Here is a 24,352-nt window from a genome sequence, read left to right as displayed (position 1 = left end):
CTGAAACTCAGGGATGAAGTTTTAAACACAGAAGCAGCTAGGAAAGTGACTTTCTGTCTCCAGCACAAAGCTTACCTGACAAAAAATATTTTCTACAGTTTGCAAATGTCTTTTTTTCAAAGACTTACATTTCAATCTTAAGGCTTGTGTCTCCCAGGCAACATCAGGAAAGATTGAAGTGCAGTGTGCTTTGATAGGTATTTTTTATTAAAATGCTTTCAAAAGAGCACCTCCAGGAAAAATAAATAACAAAGTAATGGAATTTTTTTTCTCTGCTTTCTTTGAATAATTTTGGGAAAACAATAGTATTTTTTATCTCATTCTCATATCAGCCAAACCGATGGAAGCTGCAGGATGGGGCTTTATATTGCAGTTTACCCATGTTACACAGAACATTATGACCTTACCTAATGGCATTTATTTTTCAGATATTTTAATACTGCACAACATGATATTGGAATATAACTATAGCAATATTATTCTTCCCTATCTTTTGATCTACAGATATTTTTCAGCTTTAAAATCATAACTTTCAATTTTTAGGGCTTTAGTCCTGCAAATTGTATAGAATCCTTATTTTACCACCTTTATTACCAGAATAAAAAAATAATCCCACTGACATATAAATAAAAAATAATTTAAAATTATGATAATGTTAAATCTGATGATTAAATTCCCATTGTCTTCAGCAAGTCAGTTTGTCAGCTTTTCTTAGTATATCAGAGAAGCCTCAGAGGACACCAAAAAGCAAGGGAAATCTGTACCATCTCTGATGATCTCTGTTAGATACATCCACATATCAAAGAACACACAGCTTTGCAATAATAATTGGAGGAAATTTGGCTAAAAATCAAATAAATAAATTTAGAAGAGGTGAATAACCAGAATTCAAATAAAATCTCTATTTCCCTCAAAAATGAGGGAGATAGAGATGTCAAGACCCATCACACTAGAAAGCTAGAATGTTTTCACCACATTAGTTGTTCACTCATTGCTGTGAGGGCATGTGGAATGTCAGTCTGCACTCAGGGCTGAGAGGATTCTGCAGGACAGAGCCCTGGACGCTTCTGGCAGCTGCCCACAATTGCTCCTTGGCCGCGGCTCCTGCCCAGCTGCCCTGGGCTCCCTCCCTGGGGACTCCCGGGTTTCTCACCAACAGCTCATTTAATGACCATATTGCAGCTCACCAGTCCTGTGCATTTATTCCATGAATGCTAATATCCTGGTTGTTTGATTTGTGCTAAGCACTTTTTCCTTTTATTTTTTGTTTTCTAGTGAAGAGTTATAGATTGCCTACAGCCTTGCTTTGTACCCCATTGATATCAGTTAATCAAATGGCAAATATCATTATAGAACCAACCACATTAGGCAGTGGACATTAGGTAGCAGATCATAGGTCCATGTTCTCAGAATCCCCTCCTGTAGTTTTACAGGCATGTTGTCATTTTGCAGGTTAGAAATGCTTGCTGTTCATCTCTTAAAGACGTGCTCGGGGGACCCTCCTAACCCTGAGTAGGGTTACTGTCATCATCAGCATCTTCAAACTGCAGCAGCTACTTTTATAACCTATCTCAGGTGTTCTAATTTTCACTCTAGAGATTTAAAAAAGCAACCACTTCATGCAGCTGGTAAAAGATCAAGTCTAAGGGCAGCCGTGCCCCCATCACTTCTTGCTTACTCCCAGGTAAGCTTCCTCAATCCTAAGTAGTTTTATCTCAAATACCTCTGTGCAGCCCAGTGCATACTCAAGTCAATCTGTGTTTAGCCTGTGCATATTAAGGGTATTCAACAAAAATGAATCATTCAGATATTCAAAGCTCAATACAGGCCTACACTGAGACCTGACCCAAAGTAATTTTTGACATATATTTTTATTATAGAACAAAACTTCTATACAATGATTTAAAGAGATAATTATTTTTCAAAAATTACAACAGAAAATAACTGAGATCAAAAAGACACATTAATAGTTCCCTCCTCCCTGAATGAAATTTCAACAAATAGATTTCTCAAGACATAAGAAAAGAAGAAGTATTTATTTTTTTCCAGGCTTCAGAGTCTTCATACAAATATCCTGTCAGGCCAGATGGAGTAATAGTACAGGGAAGCATTATAAAAATATTATTGAACATATCTGTTTAATCTACCATATATCCACTCCTATTGTAGCAGCTGTGGTTTTAAATGCTACTATTTACAGATTTCACCCTAACAGCATTTATAATGATTGCACATCTGGCTTGGGTTTCTCACCAACAGCTCATTTAAGGACCATATTGCAGCTCACCAGTCCTGTGCATTTATTCCATGAATGCTAATATCCTGGTTGTTTGATTTGTGCTAAGCACTTTTTCCTTTTATTTTTTGTTTTCTAGTGAAGAGTTATAGATTGCCTACAGCCTTGCTTTGTACCCCATTGATATCAGTTAATCAAATGGCAAATATCATTATAGAACCAACCACATTAGGCAGTGGACATTAGGTAGCAGATCATAGGTCCATGTTCTCAGAATCCCCTCCTGCAGTTTTACAGGCATGTTGTCATTTTGCAGGTTAGAAATGCTTGCTGTTCATCTCTTAAAGACTTTTAGAGTATCATTTACTAACCACTCTGTTTATTTATAGAGGTTGATGCCAAGTTTCCCTCTGATAGCTTGGAGCTACGGATCACTCAAAAAAATCTTATCTTGTTCCAAAAATAACACAGATAATGTCTTGAATTTGTTGGTTAGTGTTTGCCTATGGCATTTATTGCCACATTTTGAGGAAATGGCTTGCAATACTAATGCAAAAATGTGCCTATTGTGAAATTTTATAGGATTTTTCATTGAGAACTCAATAATGCATCTATTAAGAAATTTTTCTTGCTGCAATTGTTAATTTGGGATTTAAAAATAAGTCTGCCCACTTTTAAGGTAGGCAAGTTTCTATTTTGCTGTGTTAGTTTAGGGTAAGCCTTTTTATACTGATATGAGAAAAGCCTCTCTAACAAAATTTTACCAGTAGGAGCATGTAAGAGCATTTTAAAGGGCCATGGCCACTCCAGCAATGGGAACATTTTCAGCAGCCTCTGGTGGTTGAAGGACAACATAAATGGCTGAAGGAAAACTGATCTGTCAGATCAGATATTGTTTAACAACATTCATACTTTGACTAAACAGAGTTTAGAGCTTCTGCATCTTTAAATACTTAAAGGCAGAAGAGCACAGGACTAGAGGCCTGAAGTTGCTCCCAGAGTGACAAAGCCACATCCTTCGCTGGGTTGAAACTGTGTGAAGTCACCTTTCTGATATCTCTGGTCACATTTGTGCCTTCTCTCTGCTGCAGTTCCCCACAAGCCACCCACAGCTATACAATGGTTCCAACTCTTGCTTATTTGGAAAAAGAAAAAAAAAAAACTGAAGAAAAATAGGAACAAACTATTTGTTTCCCTACAACCAGCAAACCAAAATCTCTTTTGTGTACAGTTTCTGCTTTCTTCAGATAATGTTGTGAATTACAATGACAGGCATTTTCACACAACTTAGCTAGCAATAGAGCAATTTACAATCTGCTCTTTTTCACTCAGCATTTCTACTCTAAGCTAAGACAAATGGGGTTAGGTGCCAAAATAAAACAGCAGCAGTTTCTTCTCATGTGCATGTTTTTCCACTGTCACCTGCATGCAAGCCTCCTCTTTTCTCAAGCCCTTCACTGCAGACTGACAGCAGTTAAGCATTTCAGCACATGTTCCCATAGCTAAGATCTCTAAAGTACACTCTGTTTTCCAGCACTGTGTGTTTTCCCAAAGCTGATCTTTTCCCCTCTACTGGGCATTCGTGAGGACGCATTTCGAGTGCTGTGTCCAGTTCTGGGCCCCTCAGTTCAGGAAGGGCATTGAGGAGCTGGAGCGAGTCCAGAGAAGGGCAGAGGAGCTGGGGAAGGCTCTGGAGCCCAAGCCCTGAGCGGAGCAGCTGATGGGGCTGGGGGTGCTCGGCCTGGAGCAAAGGAGGCTCGGCTGTGACCTGAGCGCTCTCTGCAGAGCCCTGAGAGGAGCCTGAGGCCAGGGGAGGGTCGGGCTCTTCTCCCAGGTAACAAGCAGTAGAGTAAGAGGGCAAGGCCTCAGACTGTGCCAGGGGAGGTTTAGGTTGGACATCAGGCGGAACTTCTTCACTGGAGGAGTGATTAAACAGTGGAATGGACTGTCCATGCCTAGGGAGGTGGTGGAGTCACCATCCCCGGAGGTCCTTAAAGATAGACTGGATGTGGCACCCAGTGGCAGAGTCTGGTTTATATGGTAGTGTTCAACGTGGTGGATTCGATGATCCTAGAGGTCTTCTCCAGTCTAAATGTTTCCTTGGCCCTGTGTTTCCGTAATCTGAGGAAAATCTACTGGCCACAGCAAGAAACACACACGCTTTCAAACCCGACCATTCTTCTCTGCCCAAAGAGCAGAATCGTACAAAGCCTTCTTGACGCAGGGCCGCCCTGAGCCACATGTAGTTTTACACCAATTCCCTAATCAAGCCCAGATTAATCAGAAGTGGCGTGAGGCAGTCGGTACTCTGAGGCGCCTGTGACGACGGCGAGCTACGCAGGACAGCAGCCATACCGCCGTGGCGGGGCTCGAACCCGCAGTCCCAGCGCACCCGGCAGTCACCGCGCAGCCGCGGCACAGCGCCTCCTCCCGCCCCTCGTGCCCGGCGCTGCGGCGGCGTCAGCTGACCGCGGGTCACGTGACCCACCGGCGGGTGAGCGGGCGGCGGCGCCGGGGATGGAGCAGTGACGGTAACGGCGGGCCCGGGCCTGGAGCGGGCGGGGGCAGGGAAGGAGGGGAGGACGGAAGGAAGGACGAGTGTCTGGGCTACCCCGAGCGGCTACCGCAGCGCCCCGGCCTGCCCCGGCGCACGGCCTCCCCCGGCTCCGGGCCGCGCAGGCCTGGCACGAAGGGCAGCGCCGGCCGGGCCCGGCGGTACCGCGGCTCCCGGGGGCTTTGCTGGGCCTCGGGGCCGCCAGGCCGCCGCTCTGCCGCTGCCGGGAGTGTTTACCTCGGGGAGGCCGAAGGGACAGCGCGGCCCGGGGAGCCCGAGCCGGCGGTGCCGGGCTGTGGGAACTGACATCCAATCCCTGAGATGCGGCTCGGCGGCTCCGTGGGGAGCGAGGGCAGCGCCCCTCGTTCCCGGGGCCAGCCCCAGGTCGCTCCGCACAAGCGTGGGGACTCCCCACGGAGCAATGTCCCCGGCTGCCTCGCTATGGCCGCTTCTGCTTGGGGAACGTGGAGGCCAAGCACCAGACGTGATTTCTGAAGACGAGCTTGAAGAAGTGACACTTTAGGGACTCTGTGCTGGGCCGCATCAGTAAACGGAGGTTTCCTATTGAGCTAAATAGAAGCAATTGTCCCCTGCCCCTTGCCCTGGATTTTTTTTTTTTTTTTTTTTGAAAAATGCAATGCTGTAGTTGAGATTCTGTTTTGACGTGGCTATATGTTTTTCTGGGTACAACACTTGTTGTACCATAAGTTTTATTTTAGATTGTAGTATACTGCATGAAAGATTTTTCTTTGGAAATCCATTTTCCTAGTAACATAGGGATGAAGCAGTGAACATTACAAAAAAGTCCTGGTTAAAGAGGTATATTGTGTGAATAAGCTACCCATTCTTACTGCTTATTCTAGGTTTTATTTTGAACACTTGGTATTTCCAGCTTTATCCTGTGGTCCTTTAATTTGCTTGGCTTTCGTTTTAACAATCAGTGTGTATGTATTTTTTGTCTGACCAGCATTTGTATCTGTTTTTCAAACCGCTCTGTAGCACTTCTCCTTTCTTCACTTCTTGTTTAGTATTCTCCATTGTTCTGGTTTCAAGGCCCCTCATGTAAAAAACATTTAAAACTCTTCTATCAAGCTTTTTGTTCCCTTGTGTGTATTTAATAATACCTCCTTTTTACCTGAAACGTGAAATCATCTTACTTCCCATGACTGTTAGAGATGGAACACAGCTTCAGGAAAAACAACCACACAGACAAAAAATGGTGAGGGAGAAAGGGAAGTGCAGTGACTTAATGATTCCTGGCAGCTACAACTGTTTCTTCTGGAAATTTTATAAGTATTCTGTAGAGAGTATTGATGTTTGTGGAAAACATGAGAATGCAATGTACCTTGTGTCTTCCTGAGTAGGATTCTGGATTTCTGTGTTATTGCTTTTCTGTCTTTTGCTTGGATATTTGTAAGTTGCTGCTGCCACCACTTAGTTTACCCAACAACTTTTTCCAGTCCTAGCCTAGTCAAATCCAGACAAAAACAATTTAAAGCTTTAACAAACTTTGAGAGTGTGTGTCAGTTGTAGTGGTGTCTCTCTGAGTAGGTGAAGTTTACTGTAGCCTTGGCTGTGCCTCTTATAGGGCCAGAGTTCAGCGGAGTGCAGGAAAACCTCTCTTGAGCCAAGTCTGGCATGCATTAAGGAAGATAATGCATCATAGTAGCCTGAATAAGAGGAAAATTTGTTTTGTTCCATATCATCAGTAATTAATAGACGTCCTGTGGAGACCTGTTATGTGAGATACTGCAGCTGGTGCTAAACCAAGAAGCCCTGTGGCATGATGATGACTGATGTTGTGTGTCTGGTCTTGTAAATGCTGTGATTTATCAGCTACCTGTACCTGCCTTGGCATTGTCTGGCACTGCTGTGCTGGGCCTGGTGGGCAGTGCCAGATGTCACAGAGTGTGTCCTGTCAAGGGCCTCAGAACTGGGTGTCATCATCTCCTGCTGGGAACAAGGCCCCTTAAGTCCAAGGAGGATGGATGGCTGCTATGCCAGGCTGTGCTTCATGATAGTGATTTAATGGCTGGTAAACTTCAGCTTTAGGCTTCCTGAGGAGCTGAGCAAAAGAATCAGCAACCAAGCCTGTGTCTCACCTGGATTTTCAACACCCTTGAATGAATACAGAGGGGAAGGACCTATGTGTTGTTTTGGGCAAAGTTTGCTACCACATACTAGTTCTAGCAAATACAACACTTGATTCATTCTCCCTCAGAAAAATTGAGTGCTGTACTCTGTGCTCATGAAATACAGGTTAGTCTCTACTCCTTAACGCTGCTACAAAAGACATTGCAGATATCAAAATTTAGATTCTGTCAAGGTACACTTTGATTTTGTTTTTCATTCTCTTATTAAAAACATCCAGTAACTCTCAACCAGCTGTTTCTGCTTCTTAGTGACAAAAAAACACATACTCTTAACTTCCTGAGCTTGTCTGCAACATAAGCCAGCATCATTTGTATTTAGTACCAACACTTTCTTGACTAATGCCAGTATGTGTAATCTTATTGATGGTTTGCAGTTGTAACAGAGATATCAAGACTAGAAAGTGTTCTCCTTTTTGTTGAAATGTTTAGCTGCCAGCAGAAGCTTCTTTACTTGAAAGAACAAACTAGAGATTATTGCATTTAAATAATTTTAGGCATTTATTTAGTTTAAAACACTGTCCTAATCTGAAAAGTGATTGGAGAAAAGATGTCAGAGTTGAAATTTTTTGGTTTTGCTTGTTTTTTCTGATGTTTTCAGAAAAAGTTGTCTGTTATACAGACACTGGAATGTTGGAACTCAGGACATCTCTCTGGGTGTCCAGAGTTGCCGGGACCCCTGCCAGGGGGTTCAGAGACCCTGGCACACAGCCCAGAACACCTGTGGGTTTGATTATGACCTATGGAGCAAATGACCAGCTCTGTATGAAGACCTGAAAGCCACAGAAGTTTAAGTAGTGTAATAATAAAATTATCACTACCTAAAGTAGATTTTGGGGTTTTTAGAATAGAGGTTTTGGGGACAAGATGGAGGGACTTGGGTGTGTCCAGCTTTTCTTCTTCTCTACCTTCATCTTCTGCTGTGATGTTGGCACTTTTATATTGGTTTAGAGTAGAAGCTCACTGTCTAACATAGGTGATAGGTATTGGAAAGTAATTGTAAACATTGTATACGTAGTATGTAGTATAAAGAGACACCACCTTCCTGGGGGCAGGCAGAGTGCCTGGAATTGTCCTCCTGGACAGATCTCGGCAGGGCAGGAGAAAGAATTTTATAGATGAGATACAATAAACAACCTTGAGACCAAGAACTGAAGAACTCCGACTCATTCTTTGAACATGCAGGCCAAAACGGAGACTTTTCACACGTCTTGGGGCTGCAATAAACTGCAACCTCCCAAGACTGGAAAAGGTATATAGCTGTGAAAATATAATGTGGGTCCTGTTTTATTTGATTTCTTTTCAGTTAGATTGTTTGCTTGTTATCTTTCTATGAAATTGCAGTTGCTAATGAAAGGTGCTAATGTTGCAAACTCAGCCCACTTTAACATACAGGATGGGCAGTTTAAAAACATTTTCTAACTGTGTAAATATGATTTGGAAGATAGGAAAAAATGAATTTGAAACCACATGATACTTCTGGTAAAATCTCTTAGAGTGGCTGTAACAGCACTATAGCAATGTGGAGTGAGATGTTTTTCTTCGGGCAAAGCTTTGACTGCTGTATTAATGGCAGATATTTTTTCTTCTTTCTCTTGCTTCTCTTCTGCTAGCATCTTGCCTTTATCCTCAGAATCAACAGCCATCAAGATAAAGGCACAAAAATGACAGAGTTTTGGCTGATTTCTGCTCCTGGAGAAAAGACCTGTCAGCAGACATGGGAGAAGCTACATGCAGCAACTACAAAACACAACAACCTTTCCACTAATTCAAAGTTCAATATTCCGGACTTGAAGGTATGTAAGCCCTGTGTCCTGTCCTAAGAAGTGTGTTTGTTTTGCACCATCTTTGTTTCTTTAGATTAAAACCTGCAGATGTTTTAGAGAGAGTAGCTGACTTCTCTTGATGTGTATGTGTGGATCTAAGAAATAATTCAGACAACGGTTATCTTTTTTTCTGAACTTCTAAGCTAGTTGTTCACACTGTAAGTTTTCAAGATTCAGCAACCTGTGTTCTTTCAGCAAATAAAGCAGTTTTTTCTGAGGATTGTAGTCTTGATCTCATGATGGTAGCAGTTACTTGGAGAAGAAAAATAGGAACTTGTGATCTGATTATTGAGAATTTCCTTTGACGGTTTTGTTTTGCCTTTTTAAAAAATTATTTTAAGTTTTTTCCCTTTCTGAATTGTCTGCTCCTTTTCTCTGTCTGAGATACAGTGAAAGGTTCAAATTAAAATACAGGAGTTGATCAAAGAGCTGCTCTGCCTTTTCTCTGTCCAGAAGTAGCATTCTTCTATGAGAGCAGTGGTTTATCTCTGGCTGAGCATTCCAGTGTCACCTGCCAATGTGTTGTGGAAAATGAAAAAAAAATCTGTTTGAACTATTCTGTGAGAAGCAAATAGTAACAAAATAAGTAGTTAATCTTGGGTTAATACAATCATCAGGATATGGAAAAGTTATGAGCCAGTGTATTCATTTAGAAAAGGTCTTTCATGATGCCTGGATGTTTCTTGAACAAGAATTGGAGCTCAGTTAAAGCCCGTTAAGGCTTACAAAATTGAGGAGAAAAATGCCATCAGTCTTGGTCTACAAGTGCATCAAGGTCAGGTGGCATAATGCCTTTTTCCTGTGGCTGCTAAGGAATGAGCCCAGGGCACAGAGTGCTTCAGTCTGCCTTTTAACATCTTCAGACTGCCCTAACTTGTGTTCACATTTGGACTGTCCTGAGTTAGAACAGTGACTAGAACAAATGTCTGTCTCCTCCCAGGATATCCTTGGACAGGAGTCAGGATAGCTTTCAAACTGTAGGGTGCCTGCAGCATTTAGAGGAGTTATTGCTGAAATCTGTTGGGGCCCATCAGGGTTAGAAGCAATTTCTTTTGCTTCGACTGTGTTTCCTAAAAGGGCCAGAAACTGAATATACTTTATATACAGTGGGAAATAGTCTGGCTTCTGTGAGACTGTTAAAGCAGTGAGAACCTTTAGTTAAAACTCATTTAAACAGTGGTTTAGTCTCTGCTGAACAGCAGTCTTATTGCTTAAAGACTTGCTAGTCCTGAGGCTTTTAAGTGACTAGTTAAAATGAGCTTCCTTATTCTGCTTGTGGCCCACAGGAAGGTGAGGCATGGAAAGTCATTTTATGTGATATTTCTTAAGTAATTCTGCTCCTTTCTGCTTCAGAACTAAACAGAAAAGGACTAATATGAATTTGAGTGGTCAGATATATAGAAAGTAGATGCTAGATTACAAGTATGTTAAATGTTACTAGCCCTGTAATATTTCAGTGAGGAATGTGTACTCTAGATACATGAGATTAGGGAAGAAAGTGTTTTTCTGGAGGAGAAGGGAAGAAAGAGTGAAAGCTTGTAGACAAGCTAGATATTTTATTACCCAAGATGCAAAAAGTCCAGACTCTTGTTGGTCTCACTGCTGCAGTACTCTTGTATTGTCAAAGTTTTCGATGCCCGTGTTGCCTCCAGTGCTGAGATTCCTGATCAGTGAAATTTCTCATTTGATCTAAAGTAGTGAATTAAGTGCTCAAGCAACTGCTTTGTGAAAAGTGCAGCCAATTTATAGCATAGGCATTGTTTTAACATGTTTTGGATGGTTGGATTGCAGAACTGAAACTGAGCACCAAACTAGTGAGTTAGATCTGATCCTGTGGTGTTTTGAAGCAGGGGCGATATCTTAACAAGTGAAACAGAGTGTGACTTTGGTAAATCAAGATGTCTGAAATCTTGAGAGTCCAGCATTTTATGTAGTTCTGGAGAGATACCTCTTGGGAGATGTATCTTTTACTGTTAGCTGGTTTTCTCTTTCTATGTTTATATACATCTGCTAATGCATTTTGATCTTTGCTTCTAGGTTGGCACACTGGATGTTTTGGTTGGTTTATCTGATGAGCTGGCTAAACTGGATGCGTTTGTGGAGAGGTACCAGTTCATTTTTACTAGGATGGAAAGTATTAGAATGATGATGTGATGGTTTGCTGAGTTCTAATAATACACAGGTTATTTTCAGCATTTTTTTGTATCACAGTGATCCTCTGCAGCCAGTCAGCAAGCTCAGATTTAAGAAAGCTAAGATGCTGGTTTTCACAGTATCTGTTCTTGAAAAAAGAAAAATAATTCTAAACTTCTTATGGAATAGTGGAACATTATGCATTCTCTCTTCAGTAGTGCTGTGTGGTGCTGGGTCCTGGAGAATTGTTAAAAATTGAGCCTGACAGGTGCAGGAAGTGGTGAGGAAATGAAGTAAAAGCTTGTAATTCTAGCAGGAATACTGTTTACACACTTTGAGAAAGTAACCGTGTAATTTCCTAATCCATAGAAATACTTAAAAGTACTAATATTAAAATGCAAAACTTACTAATTTTGAAGAAACGAATGACCTTTTGAAAGTGATTTCAAGCAAAAGTAGCAAAATTTCACATAACCAGAACTCATGGAGCCATCTTCTGTTTCAAGGAGAGCAATCTTAAATAGACATTTTTAAATAGAAAAGGAAACTCTTTGGCCTGGCACATGTGAATAATATTATACATGGCTTTTCAGTTAGGAAGGCAGGTCTTGAATGTCACATTGCATTGTCAGGGTTACCCTGTGTTTAGCTTGTATTACTGTTGACTTCTACCCCTCTACCTGTTTCTAGAAAGGGGTTAGAATTTTGGAAGTACAACAGACTTAAAACAAATTTTGCAATATAGTGACTTTACACTTGAAGTCAACACCAATGTGAGGGAGCTAGCCTCACCTTGTTGAGAACTGGTGAGTAGCAGCAGTAGAGATTTTAAATAAAGGTGTGGAATACTGAGAAATTGGTCTCCTTCAGATATTGAGCCCAGCTTGTGCTCTCAGAAAGTTTGGATGTAGAGCAGTCATCATCCTTGTTTGATCCAGTCACTTTTGATCCAATCTCAGGCAACTTAAAATGAGTTTTATGAATGGTATTTCTCAAATAGCAGGTTTGGGGATTTATTGTTTTTTTAAAATATATCTTTATCTTCCAATTTTCAGTGTTGTAAAGAAGGTGGCCCAATATATGGCTGATGTTCTGGAAGACAGTAAAGATAAAGTTCAGGAGAATCTTCTGGCCAATGGAGGTAATGTGTTAACCATGATATCCTAATGGATTCTAAAACTGTAGAAGGGAAGGCAATGATCCTGAAACTTACTGAGGTACCAGGAAGCCAAGTGCAAGGGGCTGCTCCTGGGTCAGGGGCATGAATGGATCAAGAGCAGCCCTGCTAAGAAGGACTTGGGGTGCCTACAGGTGCCAGTGTGCTTTTTATTTCAGTAAAGAGCTGCACTTTTCTCTGAACCAATATTTTATTTTCAGAGCCATTTAATAGAATTATCACAGCTTGTATTGATGCAAGAGAGGCTAGTATCAGTGGGTAAGGGCTTGGAGTAGTGTCTTTTGTAGATAGCTGTACAAACCTGTCATTTCAGGGGAGCCACATGATCATTGCTGCCTTTTTTGCCATAATAACCTTCCCTTCTCCCACCCATTTTTCACACAGAGCAAAAAGAAGTTGCTTTTGTCTGTAGTTCTCCAACCATCCTTGACTTAGTAATAAATGTCATTTACAGTCTACAGAGGTGGTGAAACCACTGTCTGAAGGCAGAGGTCATGGAGAATTTACAGCTTGTTTATTTTCAAATTTCTTAAGCAACAGGGTCCACACCTGGGAAGGTCCAGTCTGTTACAGTTCTCTTCTGTTAGAGCAGTTCTTCACAGAATATAATACAGTTGTCTTTTTATTGTCAGTCTTAACAAAGTTCTTTAAAATTTTAGTTGACTTGGTCACCTATATAACAAGGTTCCAGTGGGATATGGCCAAATACCCCATCAAGCAATCCTTGAAGAATATTTCAGAAATTATTGCAAAGGTAAGGTAACTTGTTTTATAAAACTTCCCTATTTGAACTTGAGATATTTATGCACAAAACTTGCTCTCAAAGCAATTTGTCTGTTTTAGTCAGCAAACAATAGTAGTGAACTTTGTAGCAGTTAGTAACCAAAGAAATACATGGGATGTGGCTAGGACTTGGAGAGTGCTCCCTGAAGGCCAACATGCTGTCTCTGCTGATTTTTGTTTCCTAGGATCACTGAGCTAACAAATAAATAGCCAGGAAATGATGCTTCCATTTTAGTTTTGCTCTGCTAGCATATTGTTTGTCTGATGTTCTCAAACCTTGTGGGCTGTTAGCAGTGAACCAGGGAACTTATTCACATTTTGAAAGCTGTGGCACTCAGTTGTGAGGGGAGAAATAAGCCTTCATTGTTAGATGTAGAGTTTTCATGTGTTTTCCTCATCTTAACTTTGGCAAAGTGTTTCATACATGAAGGGCTTTATTTTTTTACTTGCTTGTGAGCCTCTACAGGATCCTCAGCAGTGACTGGTTTAGACAGTGAGAGAATTCTCTGTAGACAATCCTTGCTCTAAGATCTTCCCAGCCTCTTCAGGTTGTTTTTTTCCCTTCCCTGTTTTCTGTAATCTACAGACTGGCTCTTGGAACTTCCTGTGTTACTAACTGAAGTACATAACTTGCAAAAAAGAAGAGGCTCTTCTGGGTACTATAGAGACAGTCTTTGGTGGTGGATGTGTAGGGACTATAATGGGGTTGGGATGGTGGTAAGTGCTGGCAGACTTGTGCTTTGCTATTACTGCAGATTCCTGAAACTATTACATTATTTTTTTTGCAGAGATTACAAAATTTTAATATATGCTACAAAGCTGACTGAAAATGCAATTAGTACTTTCATTTTTGACATTTTCTTTGGGAGTATCATTGTATCTTGAATTTATTTCACAAATTACATTTAGTAAGTATTCTTGGAAAACACCTGCAGTGTGGCCTTTTGTTAGAGGATGACTGGCTGTCTTATGGCTCTGAAGATTTGCACATTAAGAATATATTACAGATATAAAATAAAAATATTAATATCTGACACTAGCACATATTTGCTTCTTCAGAAGAAGGTAGCAAAATGAAGCACTAAGCTTTTACAGCAGTTATAGTACAGCACTTGTTTTTGCAGAAATTGAATTTGTTGAAAAAGAAATCTAGGACATGAAGAGATATGCACTTTTTTGAAAATTATCAAATATTCAGTGCATGTTATTCTGTGTCCCAAAGTCTGCTAGATAAATAATCTGCTTCAACAAAGCTCTAGAACCTTAACTTCAACTGTCTTACATTCTTCATCTACTTTAGGGACCTCATTGACCTGTTGTATTGAATAGTAAATGTAGACAAACAGGTCTGCTGGAGTTTGGCTTGAGTCATCCTGTTGGGGTTTTCCATTTTGCTTCATGTTTAGCTGTGCTTGTATTCCATAGGAACAGCTTTAGGACATAAATGTGTAATAAATCTGATTTCAAATAGTTTACAAAATATTTTCAGCTGTGAGCCGTAGATGTATGTCCATAAAGTAGAGAAGGAAGATGACTGAAGATGCCTTAGGTTCCTACAGAAATGACCCCAAGGAGATCATATCACAGGACTTGAAACAGTTTTGTCCCAAGGCAGAAAGAGTCCTGACAGAGATAAAGTCTTCATGTAATCACATGCCAAAGTGAAGATATAGGAAAATTGATAGAGCTACATTAATTAAAATCTGTGAAGCCTCTTGACAGGTTGATGTTAAATAATTTGAAAAGTTTGTCAAATAATGAATTACTACATTTCCTGTGTGGTTTTATGTCATCCTCACTCACTCAGGCAGCAGATTCTGATGTCTGTCAAAATGAGTAATGGCAATTGCGGTGGGGATTTGTCAGTTGAGAAGAAATTACAGCAGTGTCAGAAACATTTAAAATAAAATATCTGCTGAAACTCTTCATCAGGTTTTTTCAGCTTTCAACTTACAGAAATTTTGTGAGCCCCACCGTGAATACAGAAGACTTTTGAGATGGCATTGTGCTGAGAGCTGTCACTTAATTGAGTTATTCTTTGGATTTGAAGTTAGTGATCAGACTTATGCAAGGAGACAGCCTCAATATTTTCAGTGCCCATGTCCAACCTTTTCAGCAGCCCAGGCATGCATCAAAGTGCAACATTTCAGCTGTATGGCTACAAGACACTGATGTATTGCCAATGACTACCTAAGGGGTTTAAATATCTGGGATTGCTCTGTGTAGAGATAGGCTTCCTGTGTTAGACAGCACTTTCCTTAGCAATACTGTGAGTCTGCCTCCTTTTGCAGTGACCTTTGTGAGTTATTCACCAATTCTACTCGCAGAAGGAAGTTTGTATTGTTGCTTCATTTGGTAATTTTACAAACATTTATTTTCAAGAGCTCTGTTGTGGCATAGAGGTTTGTGGTTCTGTATTCTCTAACATTCAGTAGGAAGCAAAGCTGGTTGTTTTTCACAATAAACTTCAGTCAGTGCAGCAGTAACAGGTTTTTATCTAAGCAGTCATTTTTTAAAAGACTACTGACTCTACAAATGAGAGCAATTAAAAGTATTGTCAAGTAGGAAATGCTGAATGGAACTGGTTTGTAAAGGCAATGATGGTATCAAAAGTTTTTGGGTTTTGTCATTAATAATGCATAGTTATACTGTTGTTGAAAGTTTTGATCCTTGGAAAAGGCAAAGGGTTGTCAGTCTGGGGAAGAGCTAAAATGCACAAAGGTACTAGCTTAATATATTCTGTTTAATTTTCCCCTTATGGTGTCCTCTAGATGTAAAAAAAAAGGTGCTGGTGTTACTTCTTGTAGTATTAAAAAGTTTTCATGAAGGTATATGCGTTGTGTGACACCTGCTGAAATGTTCCGCATGTTGCTTTGCTAAAGGTTGTATCAGTCAAAGGATTTAAATAGCCTTAAGTACTCATCTGTTTAATTTTGTCATTTTCAGAGTATTTTGTCTAAAGGATTTCTGTATCTGTAAAGGTGCAAGCTGTTAATGTGTTGCTACATGAAACGAACAGAATGTTCAGGATTTTGATGACTTCCTGCTACAGACAAACCAACTTAGGTGCTACCATAAACAAGGTCACTATTTAATTAAGTGACCTTGCTTTTAAGAGAGATTTATTTTGTAGAAACAAAATCATATCTGAATCTCCAAGCTGAAGTGTTTTATGCAAACAAAATGTTTTATCAGTGGTCTAAGTCTATATAAAGGGAGAGTCCCTTGACAGTGTTCAGAAACTTTTCCCTGGGAATTTTTTCATGCTTGTACTTCCTTACTACAGTGAGGAGGCAGTGAAGGAAGCAGTAGGCAGCATTATAATCCCAGACCAACACTGTGCCATTGCAGTTACCCAACTGTTACTGAGTGTGCTGATTTTAAAACACCTCCTTGTATAGGGTGCACACCGATATGAGTATGGTTGGCAGTTTAACACACATTAATTAAAGTGCTTCATTTGTTTTGTAGTCTCCCACTTGCTGCCAAGTTATCTAGCTGGGAATGAATCATTTTTGGTAATCATGCTAATTAAGCCATCCTTCTCAAATCCATCCTCCAGGATTACTTGAGCGACCAAGTAATGGCAAGCTGAACATAAGTTCTATTCTAGTTCTTTAGATACAGCTCCTTTTCTTTTCATTTTTAAGGGAGTAAACCAGATTGACAATGATCTAAAAGCAAGAGCCTCGGCATACAATAATCTGAAAGGGAATCTTCAGAATTTGGAAAGAAAGAATGCGTAAGTTGTATTATTTTTTCTAATGTAGTGCAGGAACATTATCTAATTATGAAAACTTAAGAAAATGTTAACTCTAAGCTTAATGTATTTTTGAGGTGTTTATTAGTCTTGAAGAGCAGCTGTCATAAAAGAACATTTATTATCAGCTGTCTGGTTGGTGCTAACTTAGCTGTGACTGAAAAGCAATTAAGAAATCACAGAAGCATGTACAAATAGCATAAATTGCTGGAACTTCTGAGAGGAGCTTGCTGTTAGTGGTAGTGCTGCTACTTAGGTGTCTTGTTTAAATAAGAAAGTCTTCCCTTCACACCACCTTAACTGGTTTTCTTCCCTCAGAATTTACCAGCAGAGACAGCTGTTAGGTACACACAGATATTAAATTAAACGAGGACTGTGTGTTGCCTTGTCACGTACGCGTGATGATTATAAGTATAGTTGGGGTACAGTAGTTATTCTGTGCAAATGGGGCTGATTAATGTGCCTGCTGTTACAGTGAATGGCACAAGCCTGCTGGCTGACTCAGAGCCATGGGTCATGCCAATGACAGTACATGACAAGCTGTTGTAGGAGTGAGACATCAGTTCTGTGCTAAGCCATGGCAGTTTGTCAGCTGAGCGCCATTAAACCTTTTATGAATACAAGGAAATACACTGCTTTAAGTTTTTATTGATATTCTGTGTGTAGATCGTACTACGTTAGTTATAACTCTGAGGCTCCATGTGCTAGAATCCACACTTAATGGCTTTAGTGGTTCTTGCAATTTTAAATCACTTTTTAAAAGACAAGTTGGCCCCTTAAGCGTGTGACGTATTTGGAATATGGAAATGACGCACAGCAGCAGAGCTACTGATAAAAACGTCAGTGACTTTGGACAGTGAGATATAAAGTGCATATAAGGACATTTTGTTTGCTCTACTAATAGCAATTGTGTAGGTAAAATGTATTTTTGAGAATGCTATATTATCAAGCACTGGAAACTGTTGTCCAGACAAATTCAGTTCTTAAATGTGTAATTGTTCTGGCTTTGTTTCTCTGCAGGGGAAGCTTGCTAACCAGAAGTCTTGCTGATATTGTAAAGAAAGAGGACTTTGTACTTGATTCAGAATATTTGGTCACATTATTAGTGATTGTGCCCAAGTAAGTCTATTCATCCTAAGAGTAGAATACAATAAGAAATATAAATAATTTAATAGATCTCACAACTCTATAATACTGTCAGAATGACATCTCAATTTACTTGGGGCTTTCCTGGATGAGCAAACAGAACTGTTAAGATGCTCAGGAGAGATAAGTAAGCGTCTGTGCCTGTGTTCCTTTGTTCACAAAAACTTCTTCTAAGGACTGCTGGGTGCTCATGAATTTCTTGAAGAAACTAGAAATTAGATTTATATCTCTTATTCAGTGTTTGCTATGACTAGACATGCTCCAGATGGGTGTCCTTATGAAAATAAGTGCCGAGTAAAAACATGACTTGTTTTACATTAGAAGGCTTAATCATTAAATTATCCTGGTTAGGACTATGCCAACTTCCATAATTTACTGAGTGAACTCTTTACTGCTTTGCTCTGCACGTTTTTAGATTGCCTGAACACTGTTTTTTGGGTTTTTTTTTACTTAACTAAGTCTGTGCCATTGGAACCCTGCTTATGTTCTGTCAAAGGATTGCTGGGTGAGCAGGCTGTTCTTATTTGAAATGTGTGAACAACAAAAACCTCATGTTTTCCCTTGGCCAAGGAAAGTGGTGATACAGATGCCCTCAAAACTGTTGTAAAGTGAAAAAATGGTCCTTGACTGGAGCTGCAAGCAGAAGGCTCCTAATTTATGAAAAGCCCACTGGCTCTCTTTACCACAGGAGCCATTAGAGTCTGTCACATGTTTTTCCTCTGGTGAAGGAAAACCAATTTTGCGGTGGCTTTAGCAGAAAGCAGGTGGTTAGAATATCTCTGCTGTTATTTGTCTTGTTTTTGCTGTTAAAAGGATGGAACCTCTTCACAAGTACCTAGAGAAAGGCAGGGCTTCCAAAATTCCCAGTCTTCAGGCAAGTGTAGGAGTCTAGGGAACCTGTTTATAATTGTGGAAGAAGTATTCCTCTGCTCAAAAGAGCAGAGTTGCATGAGGAGTTGCTGATTAACCTTGACAGTTAATTCCATTTGGTCCCCTGAGATCTCTACTTAATGATGATTTAATTTCATAGTTCTTTGGTTTAAAAAATGTTGCACTTGTAAACTGACATGAAGACTGAAAATATGTTACTTTTGCAATCACTATAGTTTATTTATCAATAATTATAAAAACAGCATGAGGAGAACTGAGTGTTTTTTGAGTCTGGCATATTTCTTAAAACCTATACCTGAGATGGAAGATGTGATGATTAAATGTTTTTACCTTTAAAAAAAACCCTTGATCCATTAATCTCAGATTAAAAGTCTAACAATAACCTGTGTATTCTCTAGGTTAAATTACAATGACTGGGTTAAGCAGTATGAAACACTAGCAGAGATGGTTGTACCACGTTCCAGCAAGTAAGTTGTGAAATGCTAAACCTCATATTTGAATGTGCTGTGTTTCAGGGGTGTCTTTATCTACAAAGACTGTGAATTTTAAAGATTGGTCAAAAAACTTGTCAATATATCTAACTTTCTAGCTTTATCTGATCAAATCTGATCAAATAATTGAGGAAAGATTAAAATAGAACTCTAGGGTTAACCAAAATTATCAAACTTACGTGAGAAGAGTAAGAGGATTCAAGAGTTAATCTAGTTCTGGTCAGATATATTCAGCCTCTGGGTGGAGTGTGGTGAAGATAAGCAACAAATTCTGGCTGCTGGCCTGTAGGCTTTAGGTCTGTATTCACAGGACTTGAACCAAGTTATATGAACTGTGAAAGCTTCCAAAGAATGGACAACTGGAAGTGTAAATTTGTTGTGTTCAAAGAAAGGTAGCTTGTCTCTTTGGGTCCTTGGTATCAGGCTGGTGCTAGGTGCTGTGGTGGGCAAGATTAAACCATTTTAGCAGCCTTGTAACCACTTTGAAAGATGAAGTCCATGTGTAGCACAAAACATCTATTTGGGGTTAATTTTAACTGACAGACTGAGGTTTTGATCAGGAAAATCTGATGCTACCAGTTCTGTGCCACTTAAAAAATCTGAACTTGCTCTGGCTAGCTTCACATTTGGAAGACCTGCTAGTGCTTCTTATTTAATTATTTGGAAACCATGGCCTAGGGCTAGCTTAAGAAAAGGCAACTTGTTAAACTGTTGGATAATGCTTGTATTGAAGACAGTATGACATTGAGGAACAGTCTAAATCCATTCAAGCTTTTTTTTCCTAAGGTAAAGCCTCAAAATAAGCAATATTATTTTTAATTATAAAATAGTAAATCTAAGGGTCATCTTTGCAGCCTAAGAAACATTTTGTTTTGCCAACCTGTATATTTTTAATTTGTGTATTTTTCTGTTTTATATCCATTTCATTTTTCTTTAAAACACACATTTCTAATAAATGTCCAAACGTTTCAGTACTAAACCAGCTTCAGTTACTTTTTTTGTTAAATAAGTTTTAATTTGAACAAATATCATATGAAGTGATTTTGTGTGATGAAGTCTCTCAATGTGAAGTGTAAGCTGCCATTATTTATGAAGGGAGCAATTAAGAGCAGTCAGTGACATTCTGTATGAGGTGCTTAATTTGGGAACTAAACTTGTATAATTATCTACATTCATGTCTTGCCTTGTAGCAATAAAGTACAACACGTGGTACTGTGTGACTGATCTGTGCTGGCTTGATCCTGGTTAATTCTGACACTTGGTTTGTTTTCTTTCTGTGTAGTGTACTCTTTGAAGACCAAGACAGCTACCTTTGTAATGTCACCTTGTTCAGGAAGGCAGTGGATGACTTCAAGCACAAAGCCAGAGAATATAAGTAAGGTTTATTTTGTGTGCATTCTGTCTCTCATGCTTTGAAGGATCTCTGGATAGACACTTCTGATTTTATTCACTTCCAAATGCAGATTTATGGTCCGTGACTTCCAGTACAATGAAGAAGAGATGAAAGCCGATAAAGAAGAAATGAATAGACTGTCAACTGACAAGAAGAAACAGTTTGTAAGTCTTAATAAAGTGGTCATTACAGAAATGTGAGACATCTAAGACTTGTTATTGCTACATAAAATTTTCATGAAGTTGTGATTCAGAGAAAGCATTGTAGGGATGATATGATGTAGCCAGCCTGCCACCCAGCTAATCTACTCCAGGATAATTGAATTTTGTGCAGCACAAGTGCTCCTCACTGCATTGAACCAAGGGCTGGTATTGCAGCTGATAATGTTTGAAGTTTGAAAATAGACAAGTGTTTGAATTGCATAATCAGATATTACTAAAAGGATCTTTAATATAGTTAGATCATGACAACTGAGATGGGGACCTGAAGGGACAATGGGAAGTGTCATTAAATGTCTCTTTACTTTCTATCAAAACACTCTTGACCAATTATGTCCATAGTGAACTCTGTCTTTAGCTTGTCTTTTATTATGGTACAGATATTGAGTAGCTGCTCAAACATACATAATGGGCTGAGTCTTTTTCTGATGTTTGACTAGCTTATTTTTTTTCCCTCTCTTTTTTTTCACAGGGGCCTCTGGTTCGGTGGCTGAAAGTTAATTTCAGTGAAGCTTTCATTGCATGGATTCATGTGAAAGCATTACGTGTTTTTGTTGAATCTGTTTTAAGGTAATGAGGCAGATTTGAATAGTGATTTCCTTCCTAGACTTGGTAAAAATTCACATCTAGCTTGGGTTTACCAAATTGAAGCATCTGAATGCTGCTCTTCTGGGAAGGAGGAAGCAAAAAGCAGGGCGGTAAGAATAGTTGGTGGCAATAGCTCTTGTTGCCAGTTTTGAAATATTTGAAGTAGATAATTGTGTATCTTCCCCTTGGATAGTCTTTTCACTATTGCTTTAGGAGTTACAGATACTCTGTACATAGCAGGGAGACATATTTGCTGATTTTTAGGTTACTTAAAGAGCTGCTTGTAACAAGAACTAACTACATCTTATATTTAAATGGAAAATTTGAATAGTTCAGAATAACAATAGCTTGGCATCATGAAATCTATGCTTTTTCTTTATGACATGCCTTTTGTAATCTAAATTTTTCAGTTTTAAACCACTCAATATTCTAATTAGAAATTTTATCTGCTTTTTTTTCTTCATACTATCCACAAGTGTTGTTACTAGTCAAGAACAGATGTAGTTGTTCTGCAAAGGAAAGACCTTTATTTTTAATAGTTGAAGACGTTCCTACTACGGTCAGTAAAGGGCAAGGTGTTTTTAGCCTTTTTGATTACTGGTCATAAAGGAGAAAAGCAGAGGAGAAAAAGAAAACAAATCACATGAACTTGCATTCTTGCTGCTATGGCCTTATTGTGAAGACAAAACTTGAGTAAAGAGTAAAGAAGAAAGCTGAACCTGACTGAAATGTTGGCAGCAGTTTCCACACTCCTAGAAAGGAAGATTAAGTAGAAACTACATTGTCCACCAAGTGTCATAAGCAAAGTAAATTAATGGAATGTTCAAAATTTAGTCTGTGTTCAGGTAACATTGAGAATTATGCTAAATATTCAAGGATTTTAAATTATTTTAAAAATATTTAGGCTTCTGTTTTGTTATTTTAAGCTTGAAGTTCTTTTTTGATGTCTTATGAATTGTAGACACAGAATGGTTTTGCAAAAATGGAAATTAGCAGAATTTCCTCTTCAGCAATAGGATCCTTTCTAAAAAAAAAATTCTGCTTTGAATTATGAAAGAAGGTTTATTTCAGCATTTCCATGGTTTTCTACTTGACTTCCTCAGGTATGGTTTGCCAGTTAACTTCCAGGCAATGCTGCTTCAGCCTAATAAGAAAACAATGAAGAAACTGAGGGAAGTTCTGTATGACTTGTACAAACATCTTGACAGCAGTGCAGCAGCTATCATTGATGTAAGTACTTTTTAACTGCTACTAGTATGTTTAAACAAAGTCTATTGGCATCATTAAAAAGCTGTACCTCTCCATATTCTTCATTTTCTCACAGTACAGAGAATTTTGTCTCCTTAAAAAAATGCTGCCTCTGTTTTACACTTTTGCAAGGCAGATGGTATTTAAAGTTGCAACCAATATATTTGAAGAGCTGTCTAGTTTAAAAGTCACATGTAATTTCTTCTTACTGCATTCTTTCCTACTGCTGATGGAAAGATACAGACTGCAAGTTAGCATAGTAGTCCTCTGCTGTTGAAGGCTGAGTCATTGTCAAAATGGAATCAGCCTTTCCATCTGTAGAGGTCTCATTTTCATGTGTAAAAACTGGTTTGTTGGGAGGCCTATTCTACTAATTGGCTTTGTATTGAAAAGTGATGATGTTCGTAGTCAAAGGTTAACTGAAGATACCATGAGTTTAGCTGAATTAAAAAAGATTCTTAATGTTATATTGAATGTAATGTATTTCCAGACCTTTTTGTGGAAAGAGGATGTGAGACAATTTAGGTGAAAATTAAAGATGCTGAACTTATATAATGTCCTGGATCATTCAGCACCCTATAGCATTCTCATCAGAAACTGGCAGTGTTTAGATGTAATAGTGATGATGTGTTTACTATAGCAATGGATGTGAATTATTGGTACAGAACTACTTAGAGTTTGAAAAAGCACTTTGTATTTACTTATGAAAAATACTGTTAGTCATTTATCAAAGTTCTAACTTTACCTGTTACTTAAACAGTCACTTGAATCTGAAAATTTAACCTTGAAATCTTACCTGGCCTATTTGCTTCTAAAATATATTAATATTTCAGCTACTTCTTAATAGGAGTCTGAATTGTAAGAGTATAACTGGTTTCAAAACTTTATTTGCAGGCAACTATGGATATTCCAGGTTTAAACCTCAGCCAACAGGAGTACTACCCATATGTGTACTACAAGATCGATTGTAATTTGCTGGAATTCAAGTAAAAGTTCCCTAACATGACAATCTTCTCAGTGTTGATGTAAACAAACAGAAGTGAGGTTGAAGTATAGTAATACTTTTAACATTCTACTAATCATATGCTTGCTTCTTATGTTAGGTGAATTGAACACACTGTGGTCCATCTCTAGACATTTTCTTTTTAAAGAGCAGTGTAGGTAACCAGCTTTTAATCGACTATGTCTGTAAATGTATATTGAGAGAATTGAAGTATTTATAAACAGAGTGATTTATTTAAGGAAAAGCTTATCCCTCTTTCCTATGGTGGTCTGTGTTAATTCCATTTACTGTTGTTTATACAAAAAACTTGTTTACAGAAGACTAGTGTAAATGTTCATGGCCATTTTGTTCATTTGATTTAGTAGATACAACTGTGTTAACGTTGTTGAACTGTGATGTAAAGTATGTAAAATTGGTATGAAATCGTGCTTTCTGAATGGTTTAAAATTACAACTGATGCACTGTAAACGCAGGGAAAATAAACATACCTGTGCAAATGTGTCACTTTCTTCTACCACATAAAATTGCAGATACTTGTGTCTAAACTGAAGCAATGCATCAAGTCTTTAATAGTGCTGCATCCTGCATGCACTGGTACAGAGATACAATTGGCTTCAGCACAAGTACTTGTAGGAGATGCAGGAACTAATTCTGCTTTGTGCAGAAAGGCTCAAGTCGTTTGGCCACCACATACATGTATGAGTGTTTTTCATGTTTGTATCTTTGTAACTAAAGAAAAGATGTGAGACAATCAC

At 39.0% G+C, this 24,352-nt stretch overlaps 1 protein-coding gene across 1 annotated transcript; it reads left to right on the top strand.

Moving 5' to 3' along the window:
• The first annotated feature begins 4,617 nt into the window (after window positions 1-4,617).
• Window positions 4,618-24,098, top strand: ATP6V1C1 (ATPase H+ transporting V1 subunit C1). The gene is made up of 13 exons (XM_071421459.1): window positions 4,618-4,767; window positions 8,554-8,736; window positions 10,804-10,871; window positions 11,955-12,040; window positions 12,736-12,830; window positions 16,510-16,601; window positions 17,640-17,738; window positions 19,055-19,123; window positions 20,430-20,522; window positions 20,611-20,704; window positions 21,231-21,328; window positions 22,450-22,576; window positions 23,489-24,098. Exons 2-13 carry the CDS (start codon window positions 8,605-8,607, stop codon window positions 23,582-23,584), a joined length of 1,149 nt encoding a protein of 382 aa, XP_071277560.1. The 5' UTR covers window positions 4,618-4,767; window positions 8,554-8,604; the 3' UTR covers window positions 23,585-24,098.
• The last annotated feature ends 254 nt before the right edge of the window (window positions 24,099-24,352 follow it).

Source organism: Agelaius tricolor, unplaced genomic scaffold (genome assembly GCF_023055355.1).
Source record: "Agelaius tricolor isolate 1412-34295 unplaced genomic scaffold, bAgeTri1.0.p SCAF_2, whole genome shotgun sequence".
NCBI lineage: Eukaryota > Metazoa > Chordata > Aves > Passeriformes > Icteridae > Agelaius > Agelaius tricolor.
Note: the sequence above shows the minus strand (reverse complement) of the source record. Positions and strands in the feature narration are given on the sequence as shown.

Excerpts from the sequence above, each read along its gene's own strand:
- ATP6V1C1 (XM_071421459.1), top strand. The coding sequence starts at position 8,605 with ATGACAGAGTTTTGGCTGATTTCTGCTCCTGGAGAAAAGACCTGTCAG. Across the intron at positions 19,124-20,429 it reads GTTGTACCACGTTCCAGCAA|TGTACTCTTTGAAGACCAAG; the intron begins GTAAGTTGTGAA and ends CTTTCTGTGTAG. Across the intron at positions 20,705-21,230 it reads CTGACAAGAAGAAACAGTTT|GGGCCTCTGGTTCGGTGGCT; the intron begins GTAAGTCTTAAT and ends TTTTTTTCACAG.